The sequence below is a fragment of the Mesitornis unicolor genome, unplaced genomic scaffold (assembly GCF_000695765.1).
Source record: "Mesitornis unicolor isolate BGI_N332 unplaced genomic scaffold, ASM69576v1 scaffold26212, whole genome shotgun sequence".
In the NCBI taxonomy this organism is placed as follows: Eukaryota; Metazoa; Chordata; class Aves; order Mesitornithiformes; family Mesitornithidae; genus Mesitornis; species Mesitornis unicolor.
The window spans coordinates 1,390-27,672 of NW_010168885.1; the positions used below are offsets into that span (position 1 = coordinate 1,390).

A 26,283-nucleotide genomic window follows, 5' to 3' on the forward strand; every position below is an offset into this window, starting at 1 on the left:
TTTTAATTTTTTTTAGTTCATATGCTCATTAAAGTGATACAATTGGAGCATTCAATGATTTGATACACGTTTTCATCATTAAAGGGATGTGTCTGTAGGATTTCCTGTGGGGGGCTTGATGTATATGCAGAACTGAGGTGTATCAGGATTATCGTCTACTCCATCGACTGGAATTTCTTCCCTTGTCCTGACTTTAGGTTATTTCACTCAGCAGTTGTGAATGAGTGTTTATGTGAGGGTGTCATTTTTAACACAGATGGCCAAAGGCCGAGTGCCTGAAAGCTGTCAGGATGTTATGTGGTATCTTCTGATGAGCTAACTTTTCTCTCTGTTTCTTTCTCCCCTCCCTCTGGGTTCGCTCTCCCAGGAGTTGCTGTCTAAATGGGTCCAGTCATGCCTCCCAGTAAGAAGCCAGAGGGCTCAGGAATTAGCGTTCCCAGCGGATTGAGCCAACGTTACCAAGATAGCGATCTATCGAAGGCACTTCACGATGACGAGGACCTAGATTTGTCCTTGCCTGCCATCAGGTTAGATAAAGGGGCCATGGAAGATGAGGAATTAACTAATTTGAACTGGTTACATGAGAGCAAGAACTTGCTGAAAAGCTTTGGGGACTCGGTGTTGAGGAGCGTTAGCCCCGTCCAGGACATCGGTGACGACACGCCGCCGTCTCCTGCCCACTCTGACATGCCCTACGATGCCAAGCAGAACCCCAACTGCAAACCTCCGTACTCCTTTAGCTGCCTCATATTTATGGCCATCGAGGACTCACCAACCAAAAGACTGCCTGTAAAGGATATATACAACTGGATCTTGGAACACTTTCCATATTTTGCAAACGCACCCACTGGATGGAAAAATTCTGTGAGACATAATCTGTCCCTGAATAAGTGTTTTAAGAAAGTGGACAAAGACAGAAGTCAGGTAAGTTTGGAACTGAGGAAACCTGTGTGACTCTGAAAATATTCACCTGCTAACCCCGGAACATGCCCATAACACCAAATGCAGAGCATGCAACGCTGCCCCTGGTAACGTAGTGAATTAAATCTGGAGAGGCCACGTTTCCTTAGCACGGCTCATTCTGATTTTGTTAAATTCATTGTCTGGACATCTGTAAGGAAGTACTCGGGGTGTTTGTGTGTTTTGTCTTCTCCCCTCAGCTGGTGTCTTCATGCATAGTGGTTAAATACTGTTTTTAGCTATCACGCTGTGGTAGTGGTTTCCAGCTATAGTGGATGAATGCAATCGTGTTATAAATAGGCTCCTTGCTGTTCTTGGCCTATACAAATGTATAGTGAAAGGGTACGCCTTGTGTAAGAGTCCATCGCTTTTTCCCTGGCCTGTGTTGTAATCTGGAAAAACTTCTTTTAAACAAACAGAAGTGGTTCTGAATTGCGGTGCTGGAACTTTAGTCCATTTCAAGCAGATTTTAGAGAAACTCTTCAAAGAGAGGAGAGAGGTCTGGCACCAAGGGTGATGGTTACCCTGCACCCAGACGTTGGCCGTTCTCTCTCTGGGCTCGCAGAGCTGTGAGCGGTGCCGTGGCCGAAGCTGGGGAGCGGGTTTTTGCTTGGGGTCTCTGCTGACACCTGGTTTCATTGCTGAGTCCTCGGCAGTGTCTGCAGGAGGAGGCGGTGTGCAGGAACGGGAGGTGGTGAGGGCAGCCCCTCGCACAGCCACCCACCGCGGTAGCAGGGTGCAGGGTGCCAGCAGGTCCCCGTTCCAAAGGTACCCCCTTCAGAGCCGGGGTCTGGGTGAGTACGAGGGCACTGACAGAAATATCGGCTTGCAGATTGAGTTTCACAGGCCTTCTCGCAGGTCAGTGAAGCAGGTAGCGGGTACAGTCACATCACTGACCGTCTGTCTGTGGAGTTGGCTGCAGGTCAGGAGGTGGACGCTTTCTCCTGGCAGAAACAGAAGATGCACTCAGCTGTTGTCTTTCAGTGAAGTAAATGCCATGATTGTCTTGTAACTGGTTACCCTGAAACCAGACTTCTCTTGGTGGTGCTGTTCTCCCTATTTTGGGTGCGATTTAACTTTAAATGCTGTGGAATACGAGCTCAGATAACTCCAGAGGAAGAGTGGTGCATTACCCTAAACTAGCACCCTTTCATTTTAGATCACTTAACTTCCTTTGCTCTGGAGTTTTCCTCTTTTAAACAATTGACTCTTACATTTTCTTTTTTCTTTTTATTAATGTCATTCCCTAGAATTCACTGTCCAGATACTGGTGATCACACTCTTCATGTCAGTATTTTTAGGAATCAGTCACTGTGAACAATTGTGTGAGATTAAAGAAACCTGTTCCTCAACTGGATCTGGTTTTATGTAAACCAGAGTCTTAAATTCTTTGCAAGCGAGACTCTGATAACAAGTGTCACACCAGACTTTAATGATCCTGTCCCAGACCGTCAGAAACCTCCACACAATGCACCTAAAACCCCCAAAATCCGGTAACTGGCCAGGCGCGTGTTCAACATTGCTGTTAAACGTTGTGGTGGTGTTTACACGTTGCCTGTTTAGATTGCAGCTTCCTTCCTGTGAGGAGCTTGTCCTCATGTCAATCTGTCAGACATCCGAAGGCTGCTGAGCTCCCATGAGCAGCACCACCACACGTGAGCAGTCGCCTGTGTCTCCAGTTGGTGATGGGAGCCATGGTTACACCACTACACAACAAGGTGTTGTACACAGCAAGGTGTGGTGGGAGACCTTGCCCGTGTGAATAACGAGGTGGGGTTTTGTTCAGCCCAGGTCGTGAGAAAGGGTTTCTTCATCCTCTGGAGGTGCTGATAGCTGCAGGCAGCCAGCACTAGGGTGCGTGAGATGAGGATCTCGGAGGTAGAATGCGCCAAGGCAGGTCGTTAAATCCCGCGCTGGGTTTTTCTGCTGTCCTGGAGATGTGGCAGACAGAGTTCCCAGGGCAGACCTGGCGCTTGGTGGGAGCTGCTGAATCAGGCACTTGACAGCTCACGGTGGGCTTGGACAGCAGCAAACGTCAGCTGCTGGCTTTGAAAATACCTTTGTGCGTGCACACACTTGGGGTCGATTCGAGCACCTTGCCGGCATCTCTGCTGTGCAGAAGGGAGATGGTCCCTCTAAAGGGCCCTCTGCTCCTGGGACTGGGGCTTGGCACAGGGGAAGTGGGGGACTCTCCTCTCTAAGGGATCATTTTGTGCCATCCCTTCACCTTTGCAGCCAGATTCTGCACATAGCAGGTGTGGGGTCTGCATGTCTCACTGCTTTTATGTGGGGAAATAAAAGCATTTAGCAAATGGCATGTTATAAAATGCTCACAAGATAGGCTCTGAAACATGTATGGTACGGGGGGAAGGAGTTAATCAGCGCTGGGAATTGCAGGCATTTGCTGGTTGATGTGCGCTGACACGCTGTGAAAAGCCAGAAGCTTTTCCTCCCATAGTTTTGCTTTCCAGTGTTTGTGTAGCCTTTCAGTAATCGTTTTTCTAAAAAAAGTTCTGCTGAACGCTTAATTCTTTTTCGAATTCCCTCTGTGTAGTAGTTTTCTCAATCTTGGGCTCCTCTAATTTATATTCATGGGGCTAAATATGTATTTATTAGAATGCAGCTTTTCCTGCCTGTGTATGAACGCTTGAATTTTCTGACGTGAGATCCTTGTAACAAAGGAAGAAAAAAATGCTCCCAGGCTGCATCACTGAAGTTTTCCACTTGCCCTGTCCTGGTGCTTTTAAATGGTGCGGAATGCCAGGACAAGACATTTTTCTCCTCGGATTTGTTCATGATGTGCTGCTGCTGTTCCACTGCGGCTGCAGGGCCATCAGGGTTACCTGGCGGGGCGGCTGTTGGTGTAGCTCTGCGATGGGGCCCATCTCCTGCGTGGATGGAGACACAGAGCCGGGCTGGAGCAGAGCGCTGAGCCCTTGCTGGTACAGCTCTCTGCCTTGAGCTCAGCAGTTCAGTAGCAGTTGGCTGGGGTGCGAGGTACCACATGATGGGGAGCAGACCAGGAGCTCCCCACTTTGTCCACACGGCAGGACCTGTGAATTCGGGCATTCACATTAATCCTGTGTGAGTGTCCAGATCTCAATGTCCTCTGGTGTGCGTCCCATTTAGCGCAGCCCGTTAGCCCGTGACTTCCCCGACTCCGCTGCCATCTGGTCCCTGGCTATCGAGAGGAATTTTTCTTGTATATGTGTCTCCATAGCAACGAGTTTGCAGTTGATATGGAAAGTAAGCAGTTGCCCTAGCAACGGAGTTACTGATGTGGCAGCTTCTCTGCTTGCAGGGAAAGGGCTAAGCCAGTTCAGACGCATTATGTAGGTTTGCTGTAATTATAGCTGCGCCCACTAGCGCTGCTCTAGCTTAGGGGCTGCTGAAAAATTGTGTTAGAAGCCCTATTTCCCCCTCCTTGAAGATTTTCTTTTTTAAAATTGGTGTAAGGATTCCTGCTTTGAACAAAGGCTGGCAGGGCTGTGTTTTCAGGGCGTGCAATACATCTGTGCCTTTTACGAATGCAAACTTTCTCAGTCATTATTCACAAACGAGGGAGAAGGATGCTCGACCTTGTTGGCTCCTCTGCAAGTTTTGTTGTCTCTGAACACCCCTCGGTTAACGAAGCTGGAGCTCTCGGCCCGTGCTCCTTGCTGCTGTTCCGCTCTCTTTTCCCTGCTCTGTGCTGCTTCAGGCATCCATCCTGTGAAGAGGGTTCCTCTTTGTGTCTGCTCTGCGTTGGCTGAGATAGGGAAGTGCGCACGTGCTCCTGGCTGCGTGCGTGCTGGAGAAATTCAAGTCTCTGAAAGGTTTGTTTGGTACTTGCGCCGAGGGACATCTTAATACAAATGTAATGAGAGAAAGGGCTATGTTTATGGGCTGGGAGAAGAAGATTCTCCTCGCTTGATGTGGCAGTTATTCTTAGAAGTGCGTGGTCCATAAGTGGGTCATGGAGATCCAGCCAGGCTCCTCCTCTGTCTGGAGCGGGCTCCGAGGGCTCCCGAGTGGTCCCTGTGCTCTGCGACAGCCGACGTCCAACTCGTCGTGGTCCAGTGCCCTGCCCCTGACCCAAGCCCGGGCACCCTTTGGGCACAGGAGACGACTCAGGACCCCCTCCTGCCTGGGCTTTCCTCTGATGTGGTAACATCTGGGCTTTTGGCAGGTAAAGCCCTGCAAAGGAGAAGCAGCAGCTGGAGTGAGAGGAAGAGGAGCCTGCTTGTTCTTCCATAGAGTCTTCTAATCCAATCTGCATACACACAAGGGAGAGGGACCAGGGACCCTGTCCTCCCTCTTGTAATGGTGTTGTTTGAGGAGTTCTGCTGTGAAAACTCTGAGGACAGAAACCATCTCCTCCTTTTTTAATCTTCTTGTCAGCTAGACTGACCCAAGTAACAAAAAAATCAGAATTTCACTGCGTTTATAACACCTGGTAGAGCTGAGGTATAAAAAAACCCCAGCCAGAGCAACAGAACAACCCCTCAGGTTCATGTTAAAGACTTATGATGGTGTTGACTCCATTAACAAAATAACGTCCTAAATAAACTGGTCCAGCTGTTAATTTCTCAAATTGGTCCAAGGAGGTGTTGTGTTTTTAAGCTGGAATTTGTCTGGTTTAACTTGAAATCCATTTTCTTGCCCCCCTGTTTGTCCTACTAAAAAGCTTTCTGGTATCAGGACTCTTCTCCTCAGGTTGGTATTTGGAGAAATGAGGGTCATCTCGCTGCGGAGCAGTCACGACTCTCTAGAACCATACTGTAGCATGCGGTTTCCAGATATCACACGGTTTATGGAGAGCTTTTCTTGAACCCTTTCAGTTTTGCTTTTGAAGTGCAAACCCAAGAAGCGACACAGAATATTTAAATAATAGATTTCCTAAAGCTGTGCATGGAAATAACACGCTTCCGTTTCACTGGCTTCCAGCTGCTTGGCTTCCCATCAGAGCTGGCTCCTCGCAGCCGAGGCTGCCTGCGTTAACTGGTTTAGAGCCACGCAAAGCGTAATCGGTTCTTTGTCAAGTAAGGATGAAGAGCTGGCAGGGTGGGAGAGTCCTCTGAACCGTGTGTCCAAGGTGTTTGCCTTCTCTTGCTGCTGGTGAAGGTGGCCTGCGGGCAGTCGCCCTGCTGAGTAACTGCGGTGTTCGCTGCACGTTGACGGGCTGCTGAGCTACCGGAGGGGACTGGCTGCTTCAGCTGAGGGAACCGGAGTCACTGGCCATGCCTGTGCTCCCACCCCACAGCAGGGATGGTAGGAAACATGTTCAGCAGCACTGACAGAGCCCCGGCAGGAGAGCAGGAGCAGCCGCTCCTCACCCGTGGGCCGTGGTGGGGTTGAGAAGCTGCTTTTCAGCTGTGGTCTCACCTCCCTCACTGCTGGCTGTTTGCTCCAGCACCTTCCTGGTGTATGAGCTTTTCCTTGCTGTGATAAAGCATGGATCCGGTCAGAGATCTGATCAGGCTGGATTTTTATCTTTCCTGCTCTTTTTTAATTCTCCAGTTGCTTTTCAGCCAGATTCCCCAATTCAGGTGGCAGCACAGTCCCACAAACAGTTGTGTAGAGGTGGTGGGGAGATGGGAACTCCTGCGGTTGGGATTGCTGAGGAGGGAAGAACCCATCTGTGATGGAAGAAAGTGCAGGGAGTCAGTCCAGGGCTGGTTGGTGCAGTGATGGATGTTGTCCCACCACGAGGGAAAGGCTCGGCTGAAATGAGAAATGGTACTGCCAGCCCCTCTTGAGCTCATCCTGGCACGTGTGTCACCACGCAGCGGGCAGGCGGAAAACTGTTTGTTTTCGTTTGGAGTATTTGTCAGTGGGTGCATTTGGTTGGGTTCGTTTTCATCTCCCCTCTTAGCCTGTGTCACTGCGGTCAGAGGAGCACCAGTGTCAGCACAGGCCCTGGGCTCCGCTCTGTTTAATCTGGCACGAAACCGTGCCTGCGGCTTCCCGCCAGCTCAGAGCTCACTGGGCAGCAGCAGGAGGTGGGGAAGGGCAGGGGTGGAGGATGCTCTCACCTTGGGGAGCACACTTAAATCACTGGGGTTCTGCTATGTCCAGTCAGATACGCGCTTAATGCTGGGTTGGTGCCGTACAGCATGGATGAAGTCGTCTTAGGAAAACTGAGGGTGTGCACACACGTGTGTTCTCATTTTCTCCAGGTTTGTTCAGTGCCCAAAAGCCTTAACATTGGCAGTAGAAGTGGCTCTGAGTGGAGCTGCGCTGCGGATCCTCTGAAAAGCTTTTCTGGAAGAAGAAAGGATGTCCATAAAATCACTTGTCAGGGTTTTCTGTGCTGCTGTCTTTATGTCCTCCTCACCACCTGGGTTTCTTCCCAGTTGTCAGAGAGCTGATGAACTGCTTGTTGTCCCTGCTGGCAGAGCTGGTCTGAGCAGTGATGGTGAGCCTGGGGTACATACATACACAGGAGCACTTTACGTGTCCATAAATGAGCGCTGGGCATGGGGGATCACCGCGATCCCCTGTGGTAGTGGGGAAGCGTGGCCCTGAGCACCAGGCCGTGGTGGTGACTGCACCCCTCCTGCGGTGGGGGAACAGCAGAGGTGAGCTGGGCTTGCTGGTTGGTGTGTGCTCTGCTGTCTCACACCTCAGCCCTTCAACAGAGCATCAAAGAATCTGGTTTAATTACAAAAGATGTGTCCCGTCGACTTCCTCCTTCCTTTCTGAAAGGGAAGTGCAGTGTTTTACTGAGAGAGCACAGCCAGTTGTCCTGGGCAACTTCTCCTGGGTGAAGACCTTGTGAAAGAGCAGATCGTAATTGAGCAGCTGAGAATAACTGAGTCATTTAAAATACTCTTTGGGCAGCCTGAAGTGGCCCCTGGGTTGCTGGAGAAGCTTCATGCCTTGCTCTGCTTTCAGGCGGTTGCTGTGTCCCAGCCACTGACCCGGGCAGCTGAAACCTTGGCTCATTGCTGCAGCAGCTCCATGTTCCTGGGCAGGTCATTGGGATGCCCGACCCAGAGGCGTCTCAGAAGCCACCCTCAGGCTGCCCATGCTTGCTCCTTCTGCGGTATTTTTAGCTGATCGCTGCATCTTCATCATAAATCACTTAAACGAACAGTGCGGGGTAACGCAAGCTGGAATCCTGATGCAAAAGGGACCCAGTGTGACTGTCTTTTAATGCAGTTTGTTGGCATTTGTGTGTTGGTCTGTGATGGCTTAGCATGTAGAAGGAGTTGACTTCTGTCATTTCAAGACCAGGAAGAGCATTGCTGGATGAGTGCAGCCTCCGTGTGCAGGCACGGTGTGCAGCTGTAACAAAGCGTCTGTTGTGAGGTCGCTGAATGAACACACATTTGCATTACAAAACCCAGCCCCGTGTGGCGGCCTCTGGTCAGGTTTTGCTCAGTAAGCATTGAGGGAAGGACTGTGCTGCATGCGTGTTTTTTAAGCTTACGAACATTTCTCTAAGTATTTGCTCTTATCTTTTGATCCATAATTTGTATTTTGAACCAGTGTAAGTCAAGTCTCCTGTGTGTTGGGTAAAGGAGGATATTGAGGAAAGTTTGCTTCCATGAGACCTGTATGAATCCTGCTGGGTTTCTGGTACTGCCGGTTTAAGTCAGTTTGTTATTAACTAGTCTAAGGAAAATGAGGTTCTGCTTTCTTCATTAGTAGCGACTGGCTTGTTACCATTTGGTGTTCAAGTTCTGGTCTCAAGACAAAACTCTTTAGTTTTCCTTGCTGACATCTGTCATTCTGTTCAGTTCCCAGTTCGTGCCAGTCCCTCTCCCAGCCATCCCCGCTTGCTCTGGTGTCTGGGAGCTGGCAGGAGGCAGGGTCCCTGCCCAGGGCCTGGAGTCCACAGCGATGCTCGCCCTCAGTGTCCCGGGCAGTGCAGAACAGCTGTGCCGTGCAGTGGTGTCCGTGATGCCCCTGAGCCTGCCCCAGATCTCGCAGACCAAGGGGCTGCTGAGCCTGGTAGCTGAGGTACAGCACCCACACCGTGCTCATCGTCACTGCTGTGCCTGGTCATTTAGGGCAGATTATTGCAGTGGCAATAAAGCTGGTTATCAGTTCTGGACAATAAGCACATTTATAGCAGTCTGATAAGATTTATCTACTTGCTGGCAACTCAGCCGGCTTCCACGAAGTCCTGAGTTTCCCACAGCTGTAAGTGGTGTCAGACGCATCAGTGGTAGAGGTCACGTACGATAAGCAGCAGTAGGGAGGAGGAAGGGGAGTCGCCTTCCCACTTGGGCGTAATTACTTTTTCCTCCTGAATTTTTGGTAGGTCACTGTTGGCCTTTCTTAGCTGGAGCGTTGCGGGTTTTCTCCTGTTCTCCACCAATTTGGACTCCTGGCTTCAGAGCTGCTGCTTTTGATTTACTCTTGAGAATCACCAGCAGAAGAACTGGGACTGAGAGCTGTGGAAAGTAGCAGGTTTGGCCATAAATTACGTCTTTGGATCCTTCTCGGCTATCCACGATAGTAACTCTGGAGACAGTACGTTTTAATTCATGAGTTATGTGCTTCAGATTCCGTTCTGGGTGTTATGGAAACTTTGTCCTGGGAGCTGGTGTAGGAATTTGAGAGGACTCGTTCCAAGGGTCTTGAATGTGAGTGGGATTTTCCTTGCTCCAGTGGAAAAGAAACCGAATTGCTACCCTGGGCCAGTGACTTCAGATACCAAAACACTATCTGCGGCATGCTGAATTGCTGTGTTTCATTGCAGCACTCAACAGTAGCAATTTACCCCTGGCTGGGTACCATCAGGATGGTGAAACGCTGGTGAAACGTGCTGAGAGACGGCGCTTGGTAAGCAGAGGAGTGAAGGGTTTCTGTGCATGGAGGAGTGTCTGTGGCAGTGCCTGGAGCAGCAGCTTCCTCACGGGATTTTGCATAAGAAAGTCCAGATGAATGCTGAATTCACACTGGTGGAAGCTAGGGCAGAGAATGGGGCTCTGCTCCAGAGCTGTGTTTATGGGATCCCTGGCTGCCTGCTGGTGCTCGCTGAGGAGAGGCAGCTGTTGTAAGGGTTTTTGTGAGTTTACCAGTGAAAAAATGCCTGTAGTGCAACCTGCAGGTGCTAGGGGTTAATGTAGGACTGGACTTAGGTACTCGGATACCTTTTCTCCAGCTTTCATTTACGTGCTTTTATCTCTTTTCCTCACCCTTTATGGTGGAGAGTGGGAACGCACCTCTCCTTAGGTTCTGTGTGCCCAGTAAAAATAGGGAAATGTTCATGAGATGCTCTGGGTTTGGGTTGGGGGGAGGGGATGAACGTGCCTGTTAAGGCTGAGCGGTACAGAACCTGATGAATTGAGCAGTTCGCAGTTACATCTGTTTTCTCTGTGTTGTTGAGGAGAGGTAAGTAGTTGTTGCACGGTTCATCTTTAGAACATTGCCTCGGTTTCGAAGCAGATGAACTTGTCCAAAATGCTTTCTCCTGTTCTGGCAATTAATGTAACACATTTATTGTAACATAACGACCTCATTACACTTATTTATTCGGATTTTCTCTCTTACTCCCCTTTGCTAAAGGTGAATGTTTCCCCTCAGTGCTAAGGGTTAAATACACAAGCCTTGCTGTTGTAGAAGAGGATGGGTTTGTTTTTTACAATTTGATATCGAGTTCTAATACTTTCTAGGCTTTTGGCTGTGTGGCAGAGAGGAAAGAAGCTGTCATGGAGACAGATTGCACAGAAGACTCAGTATGGTGCTGGCTGCCAGCTATTGAGACAAATGGGGTTTTATTGTTCAGGCCGTACCTCCTTTCCTGCTTAAATTCATTTATTGTTGTATCAGTGTGTGTGTGTGTGTACAAATGCAGTTTACATATAGAAAGCATTACGTGGTGGTACTGTCTCTTAGATCATCCAGGCAGGTTTGAGGTGAGCAGGGACTGGTTGGTAGAGCCCCAGATGCTGTGCTGGAGGGCAGGGGCTGGGAGCTCTTCAAGAGGAGATCTCTAAGGCACAGGACCAGGCCATCCCCGTGTCCTGAGAGACGAGGGTGAGGTGGAAGTGTGGCCTGGCTGAACAGAGCTCTGGATGGAGCTGGGGACAAAAGTGGAGTTTATGGCCCTTGGACAAGGGTACAGGCACTCAGGGACTGCAGGGATGCAGTGGAGCTGTGCGGGGAGAGAGGGAGAAGAGACAAAGCCCTCGGAAGGAGACAAGGAGAAGGAAAGGAGAGGAGAATGGGAAAGGGAAAGTGAAAGTGAAAGTTAAAGGGATAGGGATGGGGATAGGGATAGGGATAGGGATAGGGATAGGGATAGGGATAGGAATAGGGATAGGGATAGGGATAGGGATGGGGATGGGATGGGCCGCAGCGCAGTCTTCTCACAAGTTACAACCAATAGTACTAGAGGACATGGTGTCAAGTGACGCCAGGGGAGGTTTAGGTCAGACACGAGGAGAAACTTCTCCACTAAAGGGTTATCAAAGACTGGCACAGGCTGCCCAGGGCAGTGGTGGAGTCACCATCTTGGGATGTATTTAAAAGCCATCTAGATATGGTGCTCAGGGACATGGATTAGGAGTGGGCATGGTGGAATTAGCTAACGGTTGGACTTGATGATCTTAAAGGTCTCTTCCAGCCATAATGATTCTATGATTCTGTTATTCTAAGGTGAAATGGGAGCAAAAAGTGGTGTGGGTTTGGATTGTCACCCAGTGCTTTCTGTCTGCCCGAATCCCTGTGCTAGGAAGAGGAGATGCTGTCCCAGTGGTATGTCTGCAGAGTTTCCTCACTGGCTAACCATTAGATTAAACAGACAACTCTAAGAGTCTGATTAGCCTGAGCTGTTTCTCTTGGCTTTGGTTTGGGTTTTGATTTGGTGGTTTGTTTTTTTTCCCAAACAAACCAGTCTTAAAATGTAGTACAACACCTCCACTTTGGCTGGTTTTTGTTCTTCCTTATTTGCTGCAGCACCTGTAGGACTTCACTGCCCTCTGATGAGCACTGCTCTTGTTTGGAGGAGTGGAGTTCCCTGTTCTTGGCTTAGAGTCTGCTTTGGCTTTTAGAGCTGAGCAGCTCTGAATTTGGAAAAGCAGAACTGCAGTCATGACCCTTCCCATTAAGAGACGAGCTTTTCTGTCGTTCTTGTTGCAGAAATAGAAAATTTTCATTTAGAAAGCTTTGCTTTTTGTTTGTAGTATTGAAATGGTAGGAAGGATCTTGCTTTCTCATCCCTGCTGACTGGGAAGAAGCAGGGAGATGTCCTCCCCCCAGCTAAGACACGGCAGTGTTTTGGTTTCAAAGCAAACACGCGTATGCTCCAGCCACTCTTGCTAATTGCCATCTGCTCCTTGACCAGCACTCGAGTCCCGCTCGCCCCAGTGTCTCCTGCGCCAAACCCGCCTCTGCCTGGGCTTGAGCTGGGGCACGAGAGCCCCGCGCCTGAATGACGGGAGCATTACCCACTTGTGGCCACGCCAGCTTCCATTCGCCTCCTCACAGTTTAGAAGTCAGGGCTCACCAGCTTCTTGTCGGGGTTTGCACTCTGAATCCTTAATTCAGGCTTGAGTTAAGGAGGGGAGGAGCTTGCTTTATCAGTAAATCAGTCATTTTCCTGTTTTGTCTGCCTGTCAGCTCCTGTTGTTCGGCGTCAGGGCACACAACAAAACCTTTCCAGAGCTGCTGTGAGTGGCTCTGCTCGCGCTGTGTGCGGACATGGGCTTTTGTGTGCAAGGGGAGGCAGTTCTGGCATTGCCCAAATGGATTTGCTGTGTCTGAGGTGCATGGTTTTTGAGTTGGACCGAGTAATGTTAGCATCTAGGAGTGTGAGTGATGATATGGATGGGTAGTGTGTGGGGCTATTTATATAGAGATTTGGGCCTTAGAAGTGGTGAAATTGGCTTAAAAACCATGTTGTCATTTAAAATAGCGGGGGAGGAGGTGTGAGCCTTATCTTCAGAGCCTTTTAAGATCTTTCACAGGCTCCCTTACAGCAGTGAAGATGGCTGGAAATATTTTGGTGTGGTTTGTTGTTTGGTTTTGGTTCTTTTTCCTTCCATGATTCTGCACCATTTTACAACTTTCTACTAAAAACCCCAGGAATACCGACATGCTAAAAATGCTACGAATCGGCAGTTGTACAGCCAGATCCTGGGGGTTGTGATAAAGCTGTGATGTGTCAAGTTTCCCCCAAGCCCTTGTGGTGGTGTGTTCAGTATCTCCCTGCAGAGCCTTTTGCAGGGAGAGCGCAGCAGTTGCCGAAGCCCTGCAGCAGTTTGGGCCTCATTTCCTAGCTCCGCGTTTTTCTCCGTAAGGGGTTCGTGCATTGTTTCTGGTTGCTCTTCACATTCAGGTACCCAGTTCCGACTGCTGTTTCTGTGGTGGTTTCCCCTCTGAGCTCTCTCTTTTCTTACTTGCATCGTCTCCGATGGAGCCGTTCAGAAACGTCTGTCTGAGGAACGCGTGGCAGGGGCAAGGCTTTAAACCATCGACGCGCTGTGCTGAAAGTGCATTTACATTTCGGAAAAGAAAAAGGTTGCAGCCTTTTTTGAAGTGAGATTTCCGTGTGTAAACCATCTGCTATTTTTGGTGTGTCAAATGTGAAGGCTTCCTGTGTGAAGCTGGTGGAGAAGAAGATCACAGGAGAGCTGGAGCGGTGACTCAGGTCACAGCAGGCCTGTTTGCCTGACACCTGTGCCGCCAAACAGCCTTGCTGTGGCATCCTGAAATGAGCTTTGCTCTTCCTGTAGATGGTGGATCTGTTCAGAGGCGTATTTGATCGTGAATCATTTGGAGGAAAACAGGTTTCCACCCTGAGAGTATCGTACATCTCCTCCTTGTTACTGCTGAGCTCTTCACATCATCAACAGCCGATCCTGGGCAAGTTGTCAATTGTCATTACTGGAGCCTGCTCAGAAATGGTTTCTCCTCGTTTCCTTCCACTTCAGGCATGTTAGGTCAGATAAATTCATACACTGATCTTTAATCACTGAGCACTAATCACCCTTGTGCAATATTGATCGGCAGCCTTTTTGGAGACGGTGATCAGAATGAGTAATGACTTGCGAGTAACACCGAGGAGTGGGCGGTGAAGACGGGGAGTTCGCCTGGTGTAGAGGTTGATGCAGCTTTTCGCATCTCCAGAGGTTCCTGAACCCCATCAAACAGTGCTGTCTTCTCTTTCTCCCCTGCTCCAAGCCCTGTTTTCCGTCCCGTTGAAGGGTAGCAGTGACCCTTCCTTCCTGTGGACCCTGTGTCTCCCGCAGTGCCCCAGTCCCTCTTCTCGGGGCTTCTGGCCCCACTGAGGTTGTCCATGGTCGCGTTTCTCAAGCAGCCTCTCGGTTCTCCTCCTCCTGTCACGTTGAAGCACACATGGGCTCCCACACAGCCCTGTTTAGTGGGGGCTGCCTGTGAACACTGAAAGCGACTGCTCGTAGGGTAACTCGGTTCAAATGAGAGGAGGAAAACCCCGGTGGGCGGCGCTGCCCTGTGGGGGTTGAAGGCTTCTTTATTTCCCTCCTCTTCCTCCTGCTTCTTCCTTACCAGATAAGAGATGGGTCTGTGCCCGAACTTGGCGTTCTGAGTGACCTCTTCTGTGCACACGGCGACTGATGCTCACCACTGTTTGCCACCAGCTCGGCCCAAAAAGCACCGTGAGTGACGCTTCCCTTTCGGTGGGGTGGTTGCAGTGCCTGTGCAGACTGGCTCTGTGCTGCTGCCTCCCTCGCTTGCCTTTTCATTCCCTTCTGTGAATTTGAGGAAACCTGCTTTTCCTTTGCTTGTTTTCGGTGTGAAATAGCAAAATCACTGTGGGATTTGGAGTCACATCTGGAAAAATGAGGAGGGCTTTAAACAGAGGAAGAATCTAAATTGAGTCAGGATCCTTAAGTACTGAGACTTTGATTAATGCTTTGCTAAGGCAGAACTGGTCTGCCCAGGAAATAACATGAAGAGACCTGTAACTCCTCCTCTTGCCAGGCTGTGGGTTTTGATCAGGGACTTGCTGGCTCCCTTGGAAAAAATCTGATTTAACTATTCATTTCTTTGCTCTAAATCCACGCACGCCAGTGGGTCTGCATCGTGTTTGTCTAATGCAATCACTTTGCCATGTTTAATAAACTCTCTGCGCACTTTCAGATCTGTTTTACTGGTGGAGGTGCTCAGGGAAGCTGAAATGCAGTATTAATTACCCACTCCAAAATGCGCTTGATTGAGTGGCTCTGCCGGAGGAGTTCCCCATGCCAAGCCTTGTCACATCTGCTGCTTTTAGCATTTCACCAGTTGCAGCCCCTGTAGGCAGGCTTGTAAAAATACAGGCACCTAAAAAACCCAGGGCAACAAAAAATTCATTACAGTTTTCAGTCTTATTTTTGAGATGCTGTGTGGAGGAAAAAAAATAGAGGGAGTCTCCTTACGGCTTTAATGAATCTGACTGAATAAAAACTTTGAAGGCTAAGCGACTCGATCTCTTTGCACTGTTGTTACAATCCTGTGCTTCTGCAGCGGACTCGAAAGAAAAGCAGGAGGAAACGTAAGTGCATCCGAACCTATCGCTCCCACAACGAGAAGTTTCTGTATTGTTCCTTTTAACTTGCTCCGCCTCGAGGATGACTTGGATGACACCCGGCAGCACAGTTTGCTTTCTCTGCCTGCCACCTCAGCCTCTGAGGGGGGCAGTTCCTCACCTCCTTCCCCCTCCCCAGCCCTTGCTGGTGCCCTGTGCCTGCATGGGGGGCAGGGGTCCTATGGCCGCCCCTCCAGGAGATGCGGGCAGAGGTTGGTGCCGAAGGTGGTGGTGCTTTTCCTCCGTGGCTGGGCCTGGTGAGGCCTTGCCGCTCTCTGTCTGGCCACGTGTGGCTCTCAGGTGGGATTTCTGGCTTGGTTTGCAGTGCGATAAAATCAAGATGCCAACTCCCAGCAGGTGAGCAAAGCCCTCTCCTGCAGGTGCTGCCGTTTCAGTCTCACAGGGTGCAGTGCCTGAGGAGGGTGCTTGCAGGAGAGGATGGTTTTGACCTCCCCACAGGAGCCTGATGTGCTCCTGGAGACGGACTGGTCCTGCCCCGGTTCCCCTTCATCGCAGAGACGTTGGTCTCCCTGATTAATTGGGAGGTGTTTCTCCAGAGCCTCATGATGCGCCTGTCGTTTGGGAGGAAGGAGGACTGGTGTAGGCTGCTTATAAAGCCACCAAGGTGCAAGGTGCAAATTCATTAGCTTTTGTCAGGTCTTGGTTATTTCTGTTTTTATTTGTCACTGCTAATGGATTTAGTGCAGCCTGCTCCCTCCTACCCCTCTGTGAGCTGTTAACCCCTTCCCCTGGAAATTCACTCTGGCTGATTTCATCGTTAATCCACGGGTAGGCATGAATGACCCACAAACCTTGAGCACAAGTGTGGGATAGCGTTCTGAGTGTCTGTTGGGTGAAGGGTTGTGCTTTAAGATCCTCGCTGGGTTTCCGTGTGCAGTGTAACTGTGTGTTTGTAAGAAAGGGCATTTGTTTATAACCTAGGTAGCGTGAAGAGCATCGGACGACCAGTGGGTGTTTGAACGAGCGCCCCTCTGACACAAAACGAGCACCCCCTGCTGCGTGGGCTGTTGGTCTGGAGTCTGGGGGCTTTTTGTCTTTTTCCTTTTGCCTTTGACTTCACAGGTGACCTTGAGCACTTAACTTCTTCTTTTAGCCTTTTGTTTCTTTGTCTCCTCAGTTTTCTTTCCAAGAGAGTAGGGATAATTGCTCTTCCCACGTATACACAGACTTCTCTAGGCTGAAGCAGCGTTACTGGTGCTGCCGGCTGCCTGGTGTCCCTGAGCAGGTGGTGTGATGGCCTGTCACGCCGGCAGCCGCGTCTCCTGGGCTCTGCCCTCCCAGCGCAGTCTCTGGGTCTGTTTGATCTCGCGCTCCCTGGCACCATCGCAGCCCGTCGTCGTCAGCGCCCGCCTTCGCCTGGCCCGGGAAGCTTTGGGGAACGTCTGGGGTTGCTGAGCACTGGCCTGAAACAGTGCACTGCTGCTTTGTGTAGGAGCCAGGTATGCGTTAAGAGCAGTTAATGGTGCTGCCTTCTTCATGTGCTCGCAGGATTTCCGTATGGCAGCTTAATGGCTTGGTGGGGCGGTTTGCGTATGAACTTCACAAGGAGATGTTTAACAGGCTTAGTGTGACTCTTGGAGCTGGGTGACACAGTGCAACACCTCCCGAGCCCGTTGGCCTCATCGCATGGAGCAGGGCCAGAGGAGGCCACAAAGATGATCAGGGGCTGGAGCAGCTCTGCTACGATTAGGGACTGAGAGAGCTGGGGTTGTTCAGCCTGGAGAAGAGACTGCTCTGAGCAGACCTCATTATGGCCTTCCGGGACCTGAAAGGTGCCTGTAAGAAATCTGGGCAAAAGCTGTTCACTAGGCCAGGTAGCGATAGGATGAAAGGGAATTGAGAGGGTTTTGAACTGCAAAGGGCAGATTTAGGTTAGATATGAGGAAAAAGTTTTTCAATATGAGGCCAGAAAGGTGGTGCTGGCCCCATCCCTGGAGATATTCAAGGCCAGGCTTGATGGGCTCTGAGCACCCTGATCTGGTGCCAGCATCCCTGCTCACTACAGGGTTGGACTGGATCAGCTTTAAGGTCCCTTCCAATCCAACAAATGCTGTGATCCTATGATGAGAGAAGCAGGAAGCTGGTGCAGTGTAGCAGCTCCGCTGCAGGCTGCAGGCAGTAGTGCTGTGCGAGCTTACCTGACATAGAGGTGCCGGATGAGAAGTGGAGGAGCTGCAGGAGGAGCACTGGACCAGCCGTGCTGTGGCGTCATCTGGCAGCAGGTTGCTGGAGTGAAATAAGGATAGAAATCATCCCAGACCCCTTGTTCAAGTGCCCCTTGTGGGATCAGGAGCCTGGACTTTGGGGTATGTCTTTGGCAGCAGCTCGGACTCGCTGGGTGTCTGGGTTATGCACTAGAAGCTGGTTTGCTTGGGTTGAACACTGTGCTCCAGAAAGCCTTCCCATCAAAACTGGAATTTCATACCTTAGATGAGTGTGTATTTGAGGTCTTGTACAATTTTTTAGCTCATCAGAGCTCGTTTTCAGCTTTGTGCTTGAGCTGTGACTGCAGGCTCACTGAACAGCAGAGCTGCGAGCAGGCAGCAGTGAGCGCGAGGGGTTGTTACGCTGTGTGCAAGTGCTGCTGCGGTTCCCTCACAGCAAAACATCGTCAAACTCCTTGGAAGGGCAGGGGAAGTTCTGAACTCTTTGGAGTTCACAGATGAGGGATTTTGTGTGAGCGTTTCTGGAAATTAAATGCTCACGTGCAGTTCTTACTGTCATTAAATTGCTGTCAAGGTCTATAGAGTGATTCTTTAAATCTGGCCATAGAGAATTTCGCTCCTCTGTGCTGGAAATGTTGGAAGAGAACGAAGAAAATCTCCCCTTGAACTGCGTGAACAGTCATTTGTCATTTTTCTGTGAGATTACAGTGGATCTAAGGAATGTGTTTTATAATAATAGCAATTGTTGGCAGTGGCTTTGTTTTTCTTTCTTCAAGAATTCCTTAGCGGTTTTCTTTCTTTTTTTTTTAAACTAGCTGACCTCGGATGATTCAAATGCTCTGTTGGTGTCTTCCTGCAGATTCCTTCACTGGTTAAAAGAGAACTAACTAGAGAAGCCCCAGCCTCATCTGCAAGGTGTCTGAGCTGTTACAGAGGATAAGGGTTTACTGGTACCTGTGACCACTCGTCAAAACCACGTAAAACTGGAGCACCAATGTAGCCAAGCAGAGCAAGCAACGTCATGTCTGTCTGGATAACTTGGTGTACCAGTTAGTAATATAACCAACAGGTTTTTAAACAGACCAGCAGAGCAAGTTGGGCATCTTAGTCTTAAATCTTCCTGAGTATTTGCTAAGTAAATAGTTTAAAATTTGTTATATGGTATCTTTCCCCAGTTTCAATACTAGCATGCTGGTTCTGCCTCATGGAAATGGAGGAACTACAGTTCGGAGTTTGGCCTGTTCTAGCAGTGATGCCCCTCATCTAGAGGAGGCCAGCACTGACACGAGGGATGGGTAAAGTGAGGCACGCTCTTCTTGGCATCACTGCAAGGGAATAGCCCAGAGCTGGCCTCTTGAGTCCTGTTCCAGGTTGCCCAGCTTTTCTTTGGGCGCTGGAAAGGGACCACATCTGCAATCTTTGTCCAGTGCTGGGCCCTCAGCTCCAGAAGGACAGGAACTGCTTGAAAGAGTCCAGCAGGGCCACAGAGATGCTGGAGGGAGTGGAGCATCTCCTGCTGAGGAGCGGCTGAGGGAGCTGGGGCTCTTGAGCTTGGAGCAGAGGAGCCTGAGGGGTGCCCTCATTCCTGGGGATCCATTGGGAAAGGGCAGTGTCAGGAGGAAGGAGCCAGGCTCTGCTCTGGGATGGCCAATGCCAGGACAAGGGGCAATGGTCCCAAGCTGGAGCACAGGAGGTTCAAGCTGAAGAGGAGGAAAAGCTTTGTGAGTGTGAGGGTTATGGAGCATGGCCCAGGCTGCCCAGAGAGGTTGTGGAGTCTCCTTGTGTGGAGACACCCAAAGCCCTGGCTGTGTTCCTGTGTGACTGCTCTGGTGATCCTGCTCTGGCAGGGGTTGCACTGGGCGATCTCCAGAGGCCTCTCCTGACTTTTTGTGATTCCTGTGTGTGAAAAGCCTCTGTGTTCTTGCAGTGCTGCATCAATGTGGCACCGGTGGCTGCAGGACCCTTGTGTTCTCTGTTCTTGATGAATTCTGTAATCGTGAGCTGCTTGCTTCCCATAGTGCCTGCACGTCCTTTGCAACCCTTCACAAGTGGTGGTGTATTTGGTGAAGGATGTGTAATCTGTGTTGTTTTGCGGGGTGGTTTTTCAGTCTCTTGGCAGGCATCTGTGTGTAGCACAAGCAAGTTATTTAAGCAAGTCATTCCCTCCTGAGGTGGGTTTTGGAGTGACTGTTGTGTTCCTCTTGATTCATTTCAGAGCTGGAGGCAGGGTTATCAGCTGCCACTTGGAAAGCATTTTACTTCCCTTTCTCCTCCTCCTCCATCTCCTCACCAAATTCCCTCACTTCTGTTATGAAGCAGATTTACGTTTTTCTCTGAGGTGAGTAGAGGGGAATTTTGTTCAGGAGGAATTCTTGCTGGTAGTTTGCTGTCCTGGGAACTAACCAGAGACCTGCTTTAGTCAGAGTTTCCAGAACTGCCGTGTTTGGGTGGCTGCAGTGTCCAGTGGTGTGTGGAATACCCTGCTCTTTTCACAGGAAGAAGTTTCCATCGTGCCCGTGTTCTGGGAGTGTGGGCCCTTGCTGCCTGCCAGCCCGGGGTGCTCTCACCGCACACAGAGGTTTCGTGCCCAGGTGGAGCAGTCGGCAGCGGTTCCAGAGACTCCGCGTGTGTGGACAGGAGCCCAGTGGCTTCGTGTCTACACACGAGATGTGTGCAGATGTCACGGTTCAGAAACGTTGTTCTCTCTCACGCCTCGTGCACAGGAATCTCTTCTGCTCTAAACCGTTTGTTTCTTCACAGCCCGGTCCTGGCTGTGGTTACTCAAGCGGTGGTTGTAAATTCTGTGGTGACAGCACGGTTATTTCTATCATCCAACTCTGTTTTTGAAATTTGCATTTCAAAAGCTGCTGCACTAAAGCTTCATCCTAGAGAAGCGCTCCTGTGCTCACAGGGCATACTTGGACACCTATAGAAGCTGTGCACGTTCCCGTAGATAAACCTGTTGGCAAATCGGTGTGGAGGGTTTGCTTCGAGCCTGCTGTTGCAGGGTAAGTGGGCACAAGTAGCTCAAGATAAATAGTTCTTTAGAGTAAGACCCTTTGATACCCAGGGATCTCGCCACTATTACTTGCAAAGAGGTTGTTTGCTGTAACAATAGTGGGTTTCATCCACGCGGAGAGCAAACTTGTAGATCAGTAATGGTGAATACTGACACCAAAAGGTTCCTCGTCACTGCAAGTGTCATTACTGTTATTCACAGGTCCTGTGTTAACGACTGCAATGAGTTACACCCAGCTAGGCAGGGACTAATAAGTCACAGTGGTGTGGTTTCAAGATTTGGTAGCTTGGGACTGCAGACGCTGTTGGAAATGTTCTTATTCTGACTGATAGGAAGTGTCTGCTTTTTCTGCTTGTTTTTACAGTTCCTGGAGCACCCCTGTAACCAACGTGGCATAGTTCTCAGAGACAGCACTGCAGCCTGAGCAGCTGCTGTACTCCTGATTCAGTGTGGGTTCAGGAGGGTCTAGCCCTGGCTGCTCGTCCCCCCCCGGTTTGGTAGTGGAGAAGAAAAACGACAGACCCACTCAGTGAGGAGTTGTTGGCTTGGGTTTGGTTTTGTTTCCTTGTTTAAAGTCGCAAGGTCCTTAACTCAAAGGGTTCTGTTAAATCTTGTCTTGCTGGCATGGTCTGGGTGCCTGTGCAGTGCAGTGCAGCGTACGGAGTCACTCACACGCTCATGGGTCTCTTGTTTCAGGTCCTCTCCTCCCAGCATCATCTCCCTGGCTCTGGTCTCCTCAGGGCCATCCATGTCTGCCAGCCTCTGCCACCTCAGCTCAGCTCTCCTGTGTGCCTGCTCTGGTCACCCCAGTTTCCCGTTCCAAGCTGCTTTGTGCCCAGGCAGAGTCTGCTTTTCCTGTCTGTGTGTGCTGCTCCAAGAGATGCAGCAAGTGTCACCACAGCTCCTGCTGCAGACAGAGAGAGCGCTCGCTCCTCAGCACTGGGTGCTCCTCAGACCCTTCGTGTGAGCCAGCTCAGTGAGTTCAAATAATGCAAAATGGTGCCAGCAAAATAGTTTTCATTGAGGAAAATGACTGGAATGGGCCTGTGGAAGGAGTACTGGGCGCATGGAGGAGAGCAGGGAGGAGAATGGAGCTGCATGGACCAGGGAAGCAGCAGCTCAGACCTCTCCATCCGCCACGTCCCTTTGGGGATCTTCCCTAGGGGGTCTGTTCCCTTAGGGACCCTCCTGGTGCTGAGAGTTGGGGGCGCCTGGAGCTGCTCCTCCCTGGTTTTGGCGCAGTCCCCTGGGGATTCAGAGCAAACGTGCACCCGGAGCATCAGAGACACAGTTTGAAACTGCCAGCGCCCTCTGAGCCCGGGTGTTTTGCGGTCCCTGTATCTGCTCTCTTTGCACAGCTTTATTTTGGGCAGACTGTTTGTATGGCAGTGAAATGAGCAACCCCGGAAAAAGAGTTGTGTTCCTAACACATTTCGAGTCTGTGCTGAAATAACCAGGGAACAAAATTCCTCAAATAAACACTTGCCCGAATTTTCTGTAGACAGGGTATGTGTTTTTTCCCAGCCATTGGTTTTGGACAGAGCTCAGCGCACCAATTTTTCTGTGGAGTTTTGGCAGACCGTAGGTGATGTGTAAGGCCAGGCAGTGAGCTGCACGGTGTATGGACGCAAACCCTTCACAATGAAGAATTGCAATAGTGGATAATGCTGGTGTTCCCGACTGTGACAACTGAAAGAGCTGACAGGCAGCACTTAAATGCTTTTATTTCTAGATTTCACACTTCTTTCCCATTCTACTAAAAGGATGACCAGTGTTGTTTGGATCTTAATAGGTTGTGTAAAGTAGGATTTTAAACCTTTCATATGCAGTCCATTGGGAGAAAACAACTGGACAGTGAGTGTATCGTGTTCCTTCTCATGGCAATGCACTGGTTTTAGTTGTTGGGAGGGAATCAAACTCATGTATTTGAGATAAATGAAAGAGCAAATGAATTAATCAGTGGGGATTTAGTACACAATATCCTGATACAGTCTACACAGGTATTCAGTGGCAGAAAAAGGTGTAGTATTTATTAATAAAAAAGATAATCAGGATTTTTTTAGTGAAGTGTTCAGTCTGAACTTGGATGGGGTAACTTCTACATGCTGCTTTCTCTCCCCAGCAATACTTACGAAATAGCTGACCTGCAGCTCTGGTTTGCTCTTGGAGAAGGTGAATATGTTTTTAATAACCTTAAATATGGTTGTAGGTGAATATGTTTTTAATAACCTGAAATGTGAATGCAGAAGTGTGAATGGGAGGGAGGGAGGTGCTGGGCCCCGGGAGGTGACATTGCAGGAAGTCTGAAGGCTCTGAGGTGATGGGGCCGTTCCCCCCCGCTCGGTCACTGTTTCCTGGGACACATGGCACCAGGGGTGTTCCCCCCTTGCTGGTTTTTGGTTGGAGTCACTGCTGACTTTGGGCATGGAGAAGGCAGTGGAGCAGCACAAGTGTCACCAGATGGAAGTGGATCTGACCATGGGTCTGAGTTCCTGCCATTGCTCTGCGTGCAGGAGACCAGAACACATCTGAACAGGCAGCGGAGGGCTCTTCACGCCTCCCACAGCCAGGAGGGGTTCTCAGCCGGGCACCTCAGCTTGCTTTCTATTTCTGCTCTTGGGTGATTGTGGAGAAACAAAAGTAACTGTCTTTAAAAAAGGAACTTTGCATGGTTGGCCGTAAATTGATTTGTTCTTGCTGCTAACTTTGTTCTTTGCTGTAGCAGATCTGCCTTTCAGTGTTTCCTTTAACAACGAGTACAGTTCTTCGCGATACTTTTTGTGTGAGAGAGTTTCTGGTTTTCAGTGAGATTATTTTTGGCTTTCACAAGAATATGGGCAAGCCAAACAAATTTAGCTTGACAGTAATGAAAGGTTTTGAGGTTGTTACTCTTCAGTGGTGACTTCATCTCGTAAGGCCCTCAACTTGAACCAACTCTGATGGCTTTTGGGGAGTAATCTCCTCCAGGTAGATGAGAAGTCTGCCTTGGGAGGAAATGAAAAACCAGGGAAGTCTGGAAACAAAATGTTGTGTTCCAGCAAGTACAAATAAGGTAGATGGTATTTCAGGGTAACTTTTTTGTTAAGCTTATCCCATGCTGTAAGGGGTAAGGAATCCAGCAAAGGTTTTCTCCTGAAAAACATTCCTGGTTTTGCACGTTGCTTGCTTAAAAGGCAATTTTATGTTGTTCTTGCTCTGGCTGTTGGATGGAGTGTGGAAACAGAGTTGGAGAGGTTTGGGTTCTATTTCTGACTCTGTCCTTTGCCTAAAAAGTCACTTCGTAAGCTTCTGATGTCAGGTCTGGCTCATTGTCCCATATTTAAAAAGGGCTAAACCTAACAACCTCCTTTTTGCAAACTGGTTTTGCAAACCAGCAAGTGGATCTTCTGGTCATCAGCTGCAGTGCTTGGCTGGGATGGAGGCCCGGAGTCTTGCTTGCTCTCTTTAGCCCCTTGAACCTTGGGCTCTTTGGCCGTGCCAGGTCCTGCTCCACTTCAGGAGCTGGGGGTGTCTCCCCTGGACTCTCAGTGGCCTTCTGGTGGGGAGCAGAGGAGGCAGGGAGAGGAGCACTTAGGTGCTGGTAGGGCCCCACAAAGGTGACAAGTCTTCCAAAGGAAACAAATTTGGGTTTGGTCTCCCTTGTGGCTTTAGAAAATAATATCCCGCTTTCGGTGTGATTATTTGGTGCGTGTTTGTGTTTGTTCTTCACCATACAAAGTGGAGCCTTGCTCTGCCGGTGGAGCTGGAGTTGAGAAAAGGGGTGGCCTTGGGCTGAGAAGTGGCTCGGGGCAGTAGCGCAGCCTCCCCTCCTCTTCCAGAAGACCTCAGCATCTACCACAATCTTGTCCTGATGCCTCGAAAGCCTGCATGGAGCGCAGTCAGTAACCGGGACTGGTGTTTTACGTGCGCTGGAGCAGAGCAGGGCTGCTCCTGAGCTGTCACTCCCTGTGCTGGCACGGCGAAGCCCAGGGAAGGTTGTTTTCCTGTTTGTTTGAGAACTCGCACAGAACAATTCCGAATATCTGCACCCTGACCTCTGACGGATTGAGACGGGGGCTGAAATTGCACTGCTGGGAACTGCAGAATAAATACTGGATTTCAGTGTCGTCTTCCCATTACAGACTGACTGCTTGAGTTGCTCTGCGTGTCCAGAAAGGGTAATTACAGTAACCATTGTTTTAACCGCTCTCGATTTCACAACTCCCTTAAATGCTTTAAACTCTGATTACACTGTGAGCTTGTTTTTTCTTACGGGTTTTTGAGGTATTTTTTTTCCCCTTCGGGGAGAAAAGATGATTAATTTCCTCTTGTAGTATAATGGCACTGATGTCGTGTGGTTGAAGGATTAAGTCCTTTTATTTTTAAAACAGTTGCTAGGGTGTTTAAACCCCTCCTGTTGAGCCCTGTTTCTTGTTAGTGTAACGGCAAAAGGAAAAGAAAATGACTTTCAAAAAGATTGTGCTCTTCTTCAAAGTTTCTGTTTAACAGTAACTGCAGTTTCCTGATTTTCCAATATGGGGCGATGGGGAAATTGCCAGATGTTATTAAATCAGATTAACTTGTAACAAGAGAGGGGGGCAGAAAAGCAACCAAACATTCATTCTTTCTTTTGTGCCCCCACAAGTGTGATTTAAATCATAGAGGCGCTATATGTTGTTAACGGAGCAATAATCTCTGGCAAGCAAACCATGTTCACTCCTGTCAGACAAAACCCAAACCTGCTGCTTTTCCTGACAAGTACTGCTGAATAAATAAGGCTATGCCGTTAGATCAAATATTTGATTTTTTTTTAATTCTTTTTTCTTTGCAGAGTATTGGAAAGGGGTCCTTGTGGTGTATAGACCCAGAATATAGACAAAATCTTATTCAGGCTTTGAAAAAGACACCCTATCACCCATACTCGCATGTGTTCAATACACCTCCCACATCTCCTCAGGCATATCAAAGGTAAGAACTAGCTGCATTTTACAACTCTAAATGTTTTCATGCGGTGTTGCGTGTGAACCGTGGGTAAGATGCTCAATGTGATGAAGCAATGTGGGTTGGAAATGTGCCACCATGGCAGCAGTGCGGGGCTGATGGACGCCTTACCTGCCTTGTACCCCGGCATGGTGGCAGCAGGTCCCCTGAGCACAGCTTGCCGTCCTGCTCCTGCATCAACTGTGCAGCCTGTTGGCTAAAGGACACCTGGAATTAAAGTGCGTGTGAGTGATTGGAGAGCTCTGAAATGTCTGCTTGTCCCCTTTGCGGTAGGTGAGAGCACAGTACCTCGCTGGGGAGAGGTTTGTGGGGCCCGCATGGCCTGTGTGACCCTTGGGTCTCCTCAGGAGCCCCGGTGACTTGAACAGCCTTGGTTGTAGTCACCCTTCCCCGGTGAGTGCCTGCCCCTCAGATTATTCCAGAGGGACCCGGGGCAGGCAGCAGCCATTTCTCTGCTTTGCTTCGGTGAAGGAGCTGTGGGGCGGGTTTTTGTCATTTGTTTTGTGTTTGGTTTTGATCTGGCCATTGCTTACATTAGGGAAGGAAGAGGGGTAATGTGCGCCTGCCATCTGCCAAACGGGAAAGCAAACACTGGGTTTTGACTCGACCGCTTTCTCCTCACTGCTAATTATGGAAATTTTACTTTTTCCAAA

General features: G+C 49.6%; 1 protein-coding gene across 1 annotated transcript; it reads left to right on the forward strand.

Annotated features, from left to right (window-relative positions):
- Positions 1-363: 363 nt before the first annotated feature.
- LOC104536539 (forkhead box protein N3-like) lies at positions 364-26,023 on the forward strand (the record flags this gene model as incomplete). The annotated part of the gene is made up of 3 exons (XM_010179183.1): positions 364-924; positions 25,461-25,597; positions 25,978-26,023. Coding segments are annotated over exons 1-3 (726 nt in total), but the record flags the coding sequence as incomplete, so codon positions are not given.
- Between the last annotated feature and the right edge of the window lie 260 nt (positions 26,024-26,283).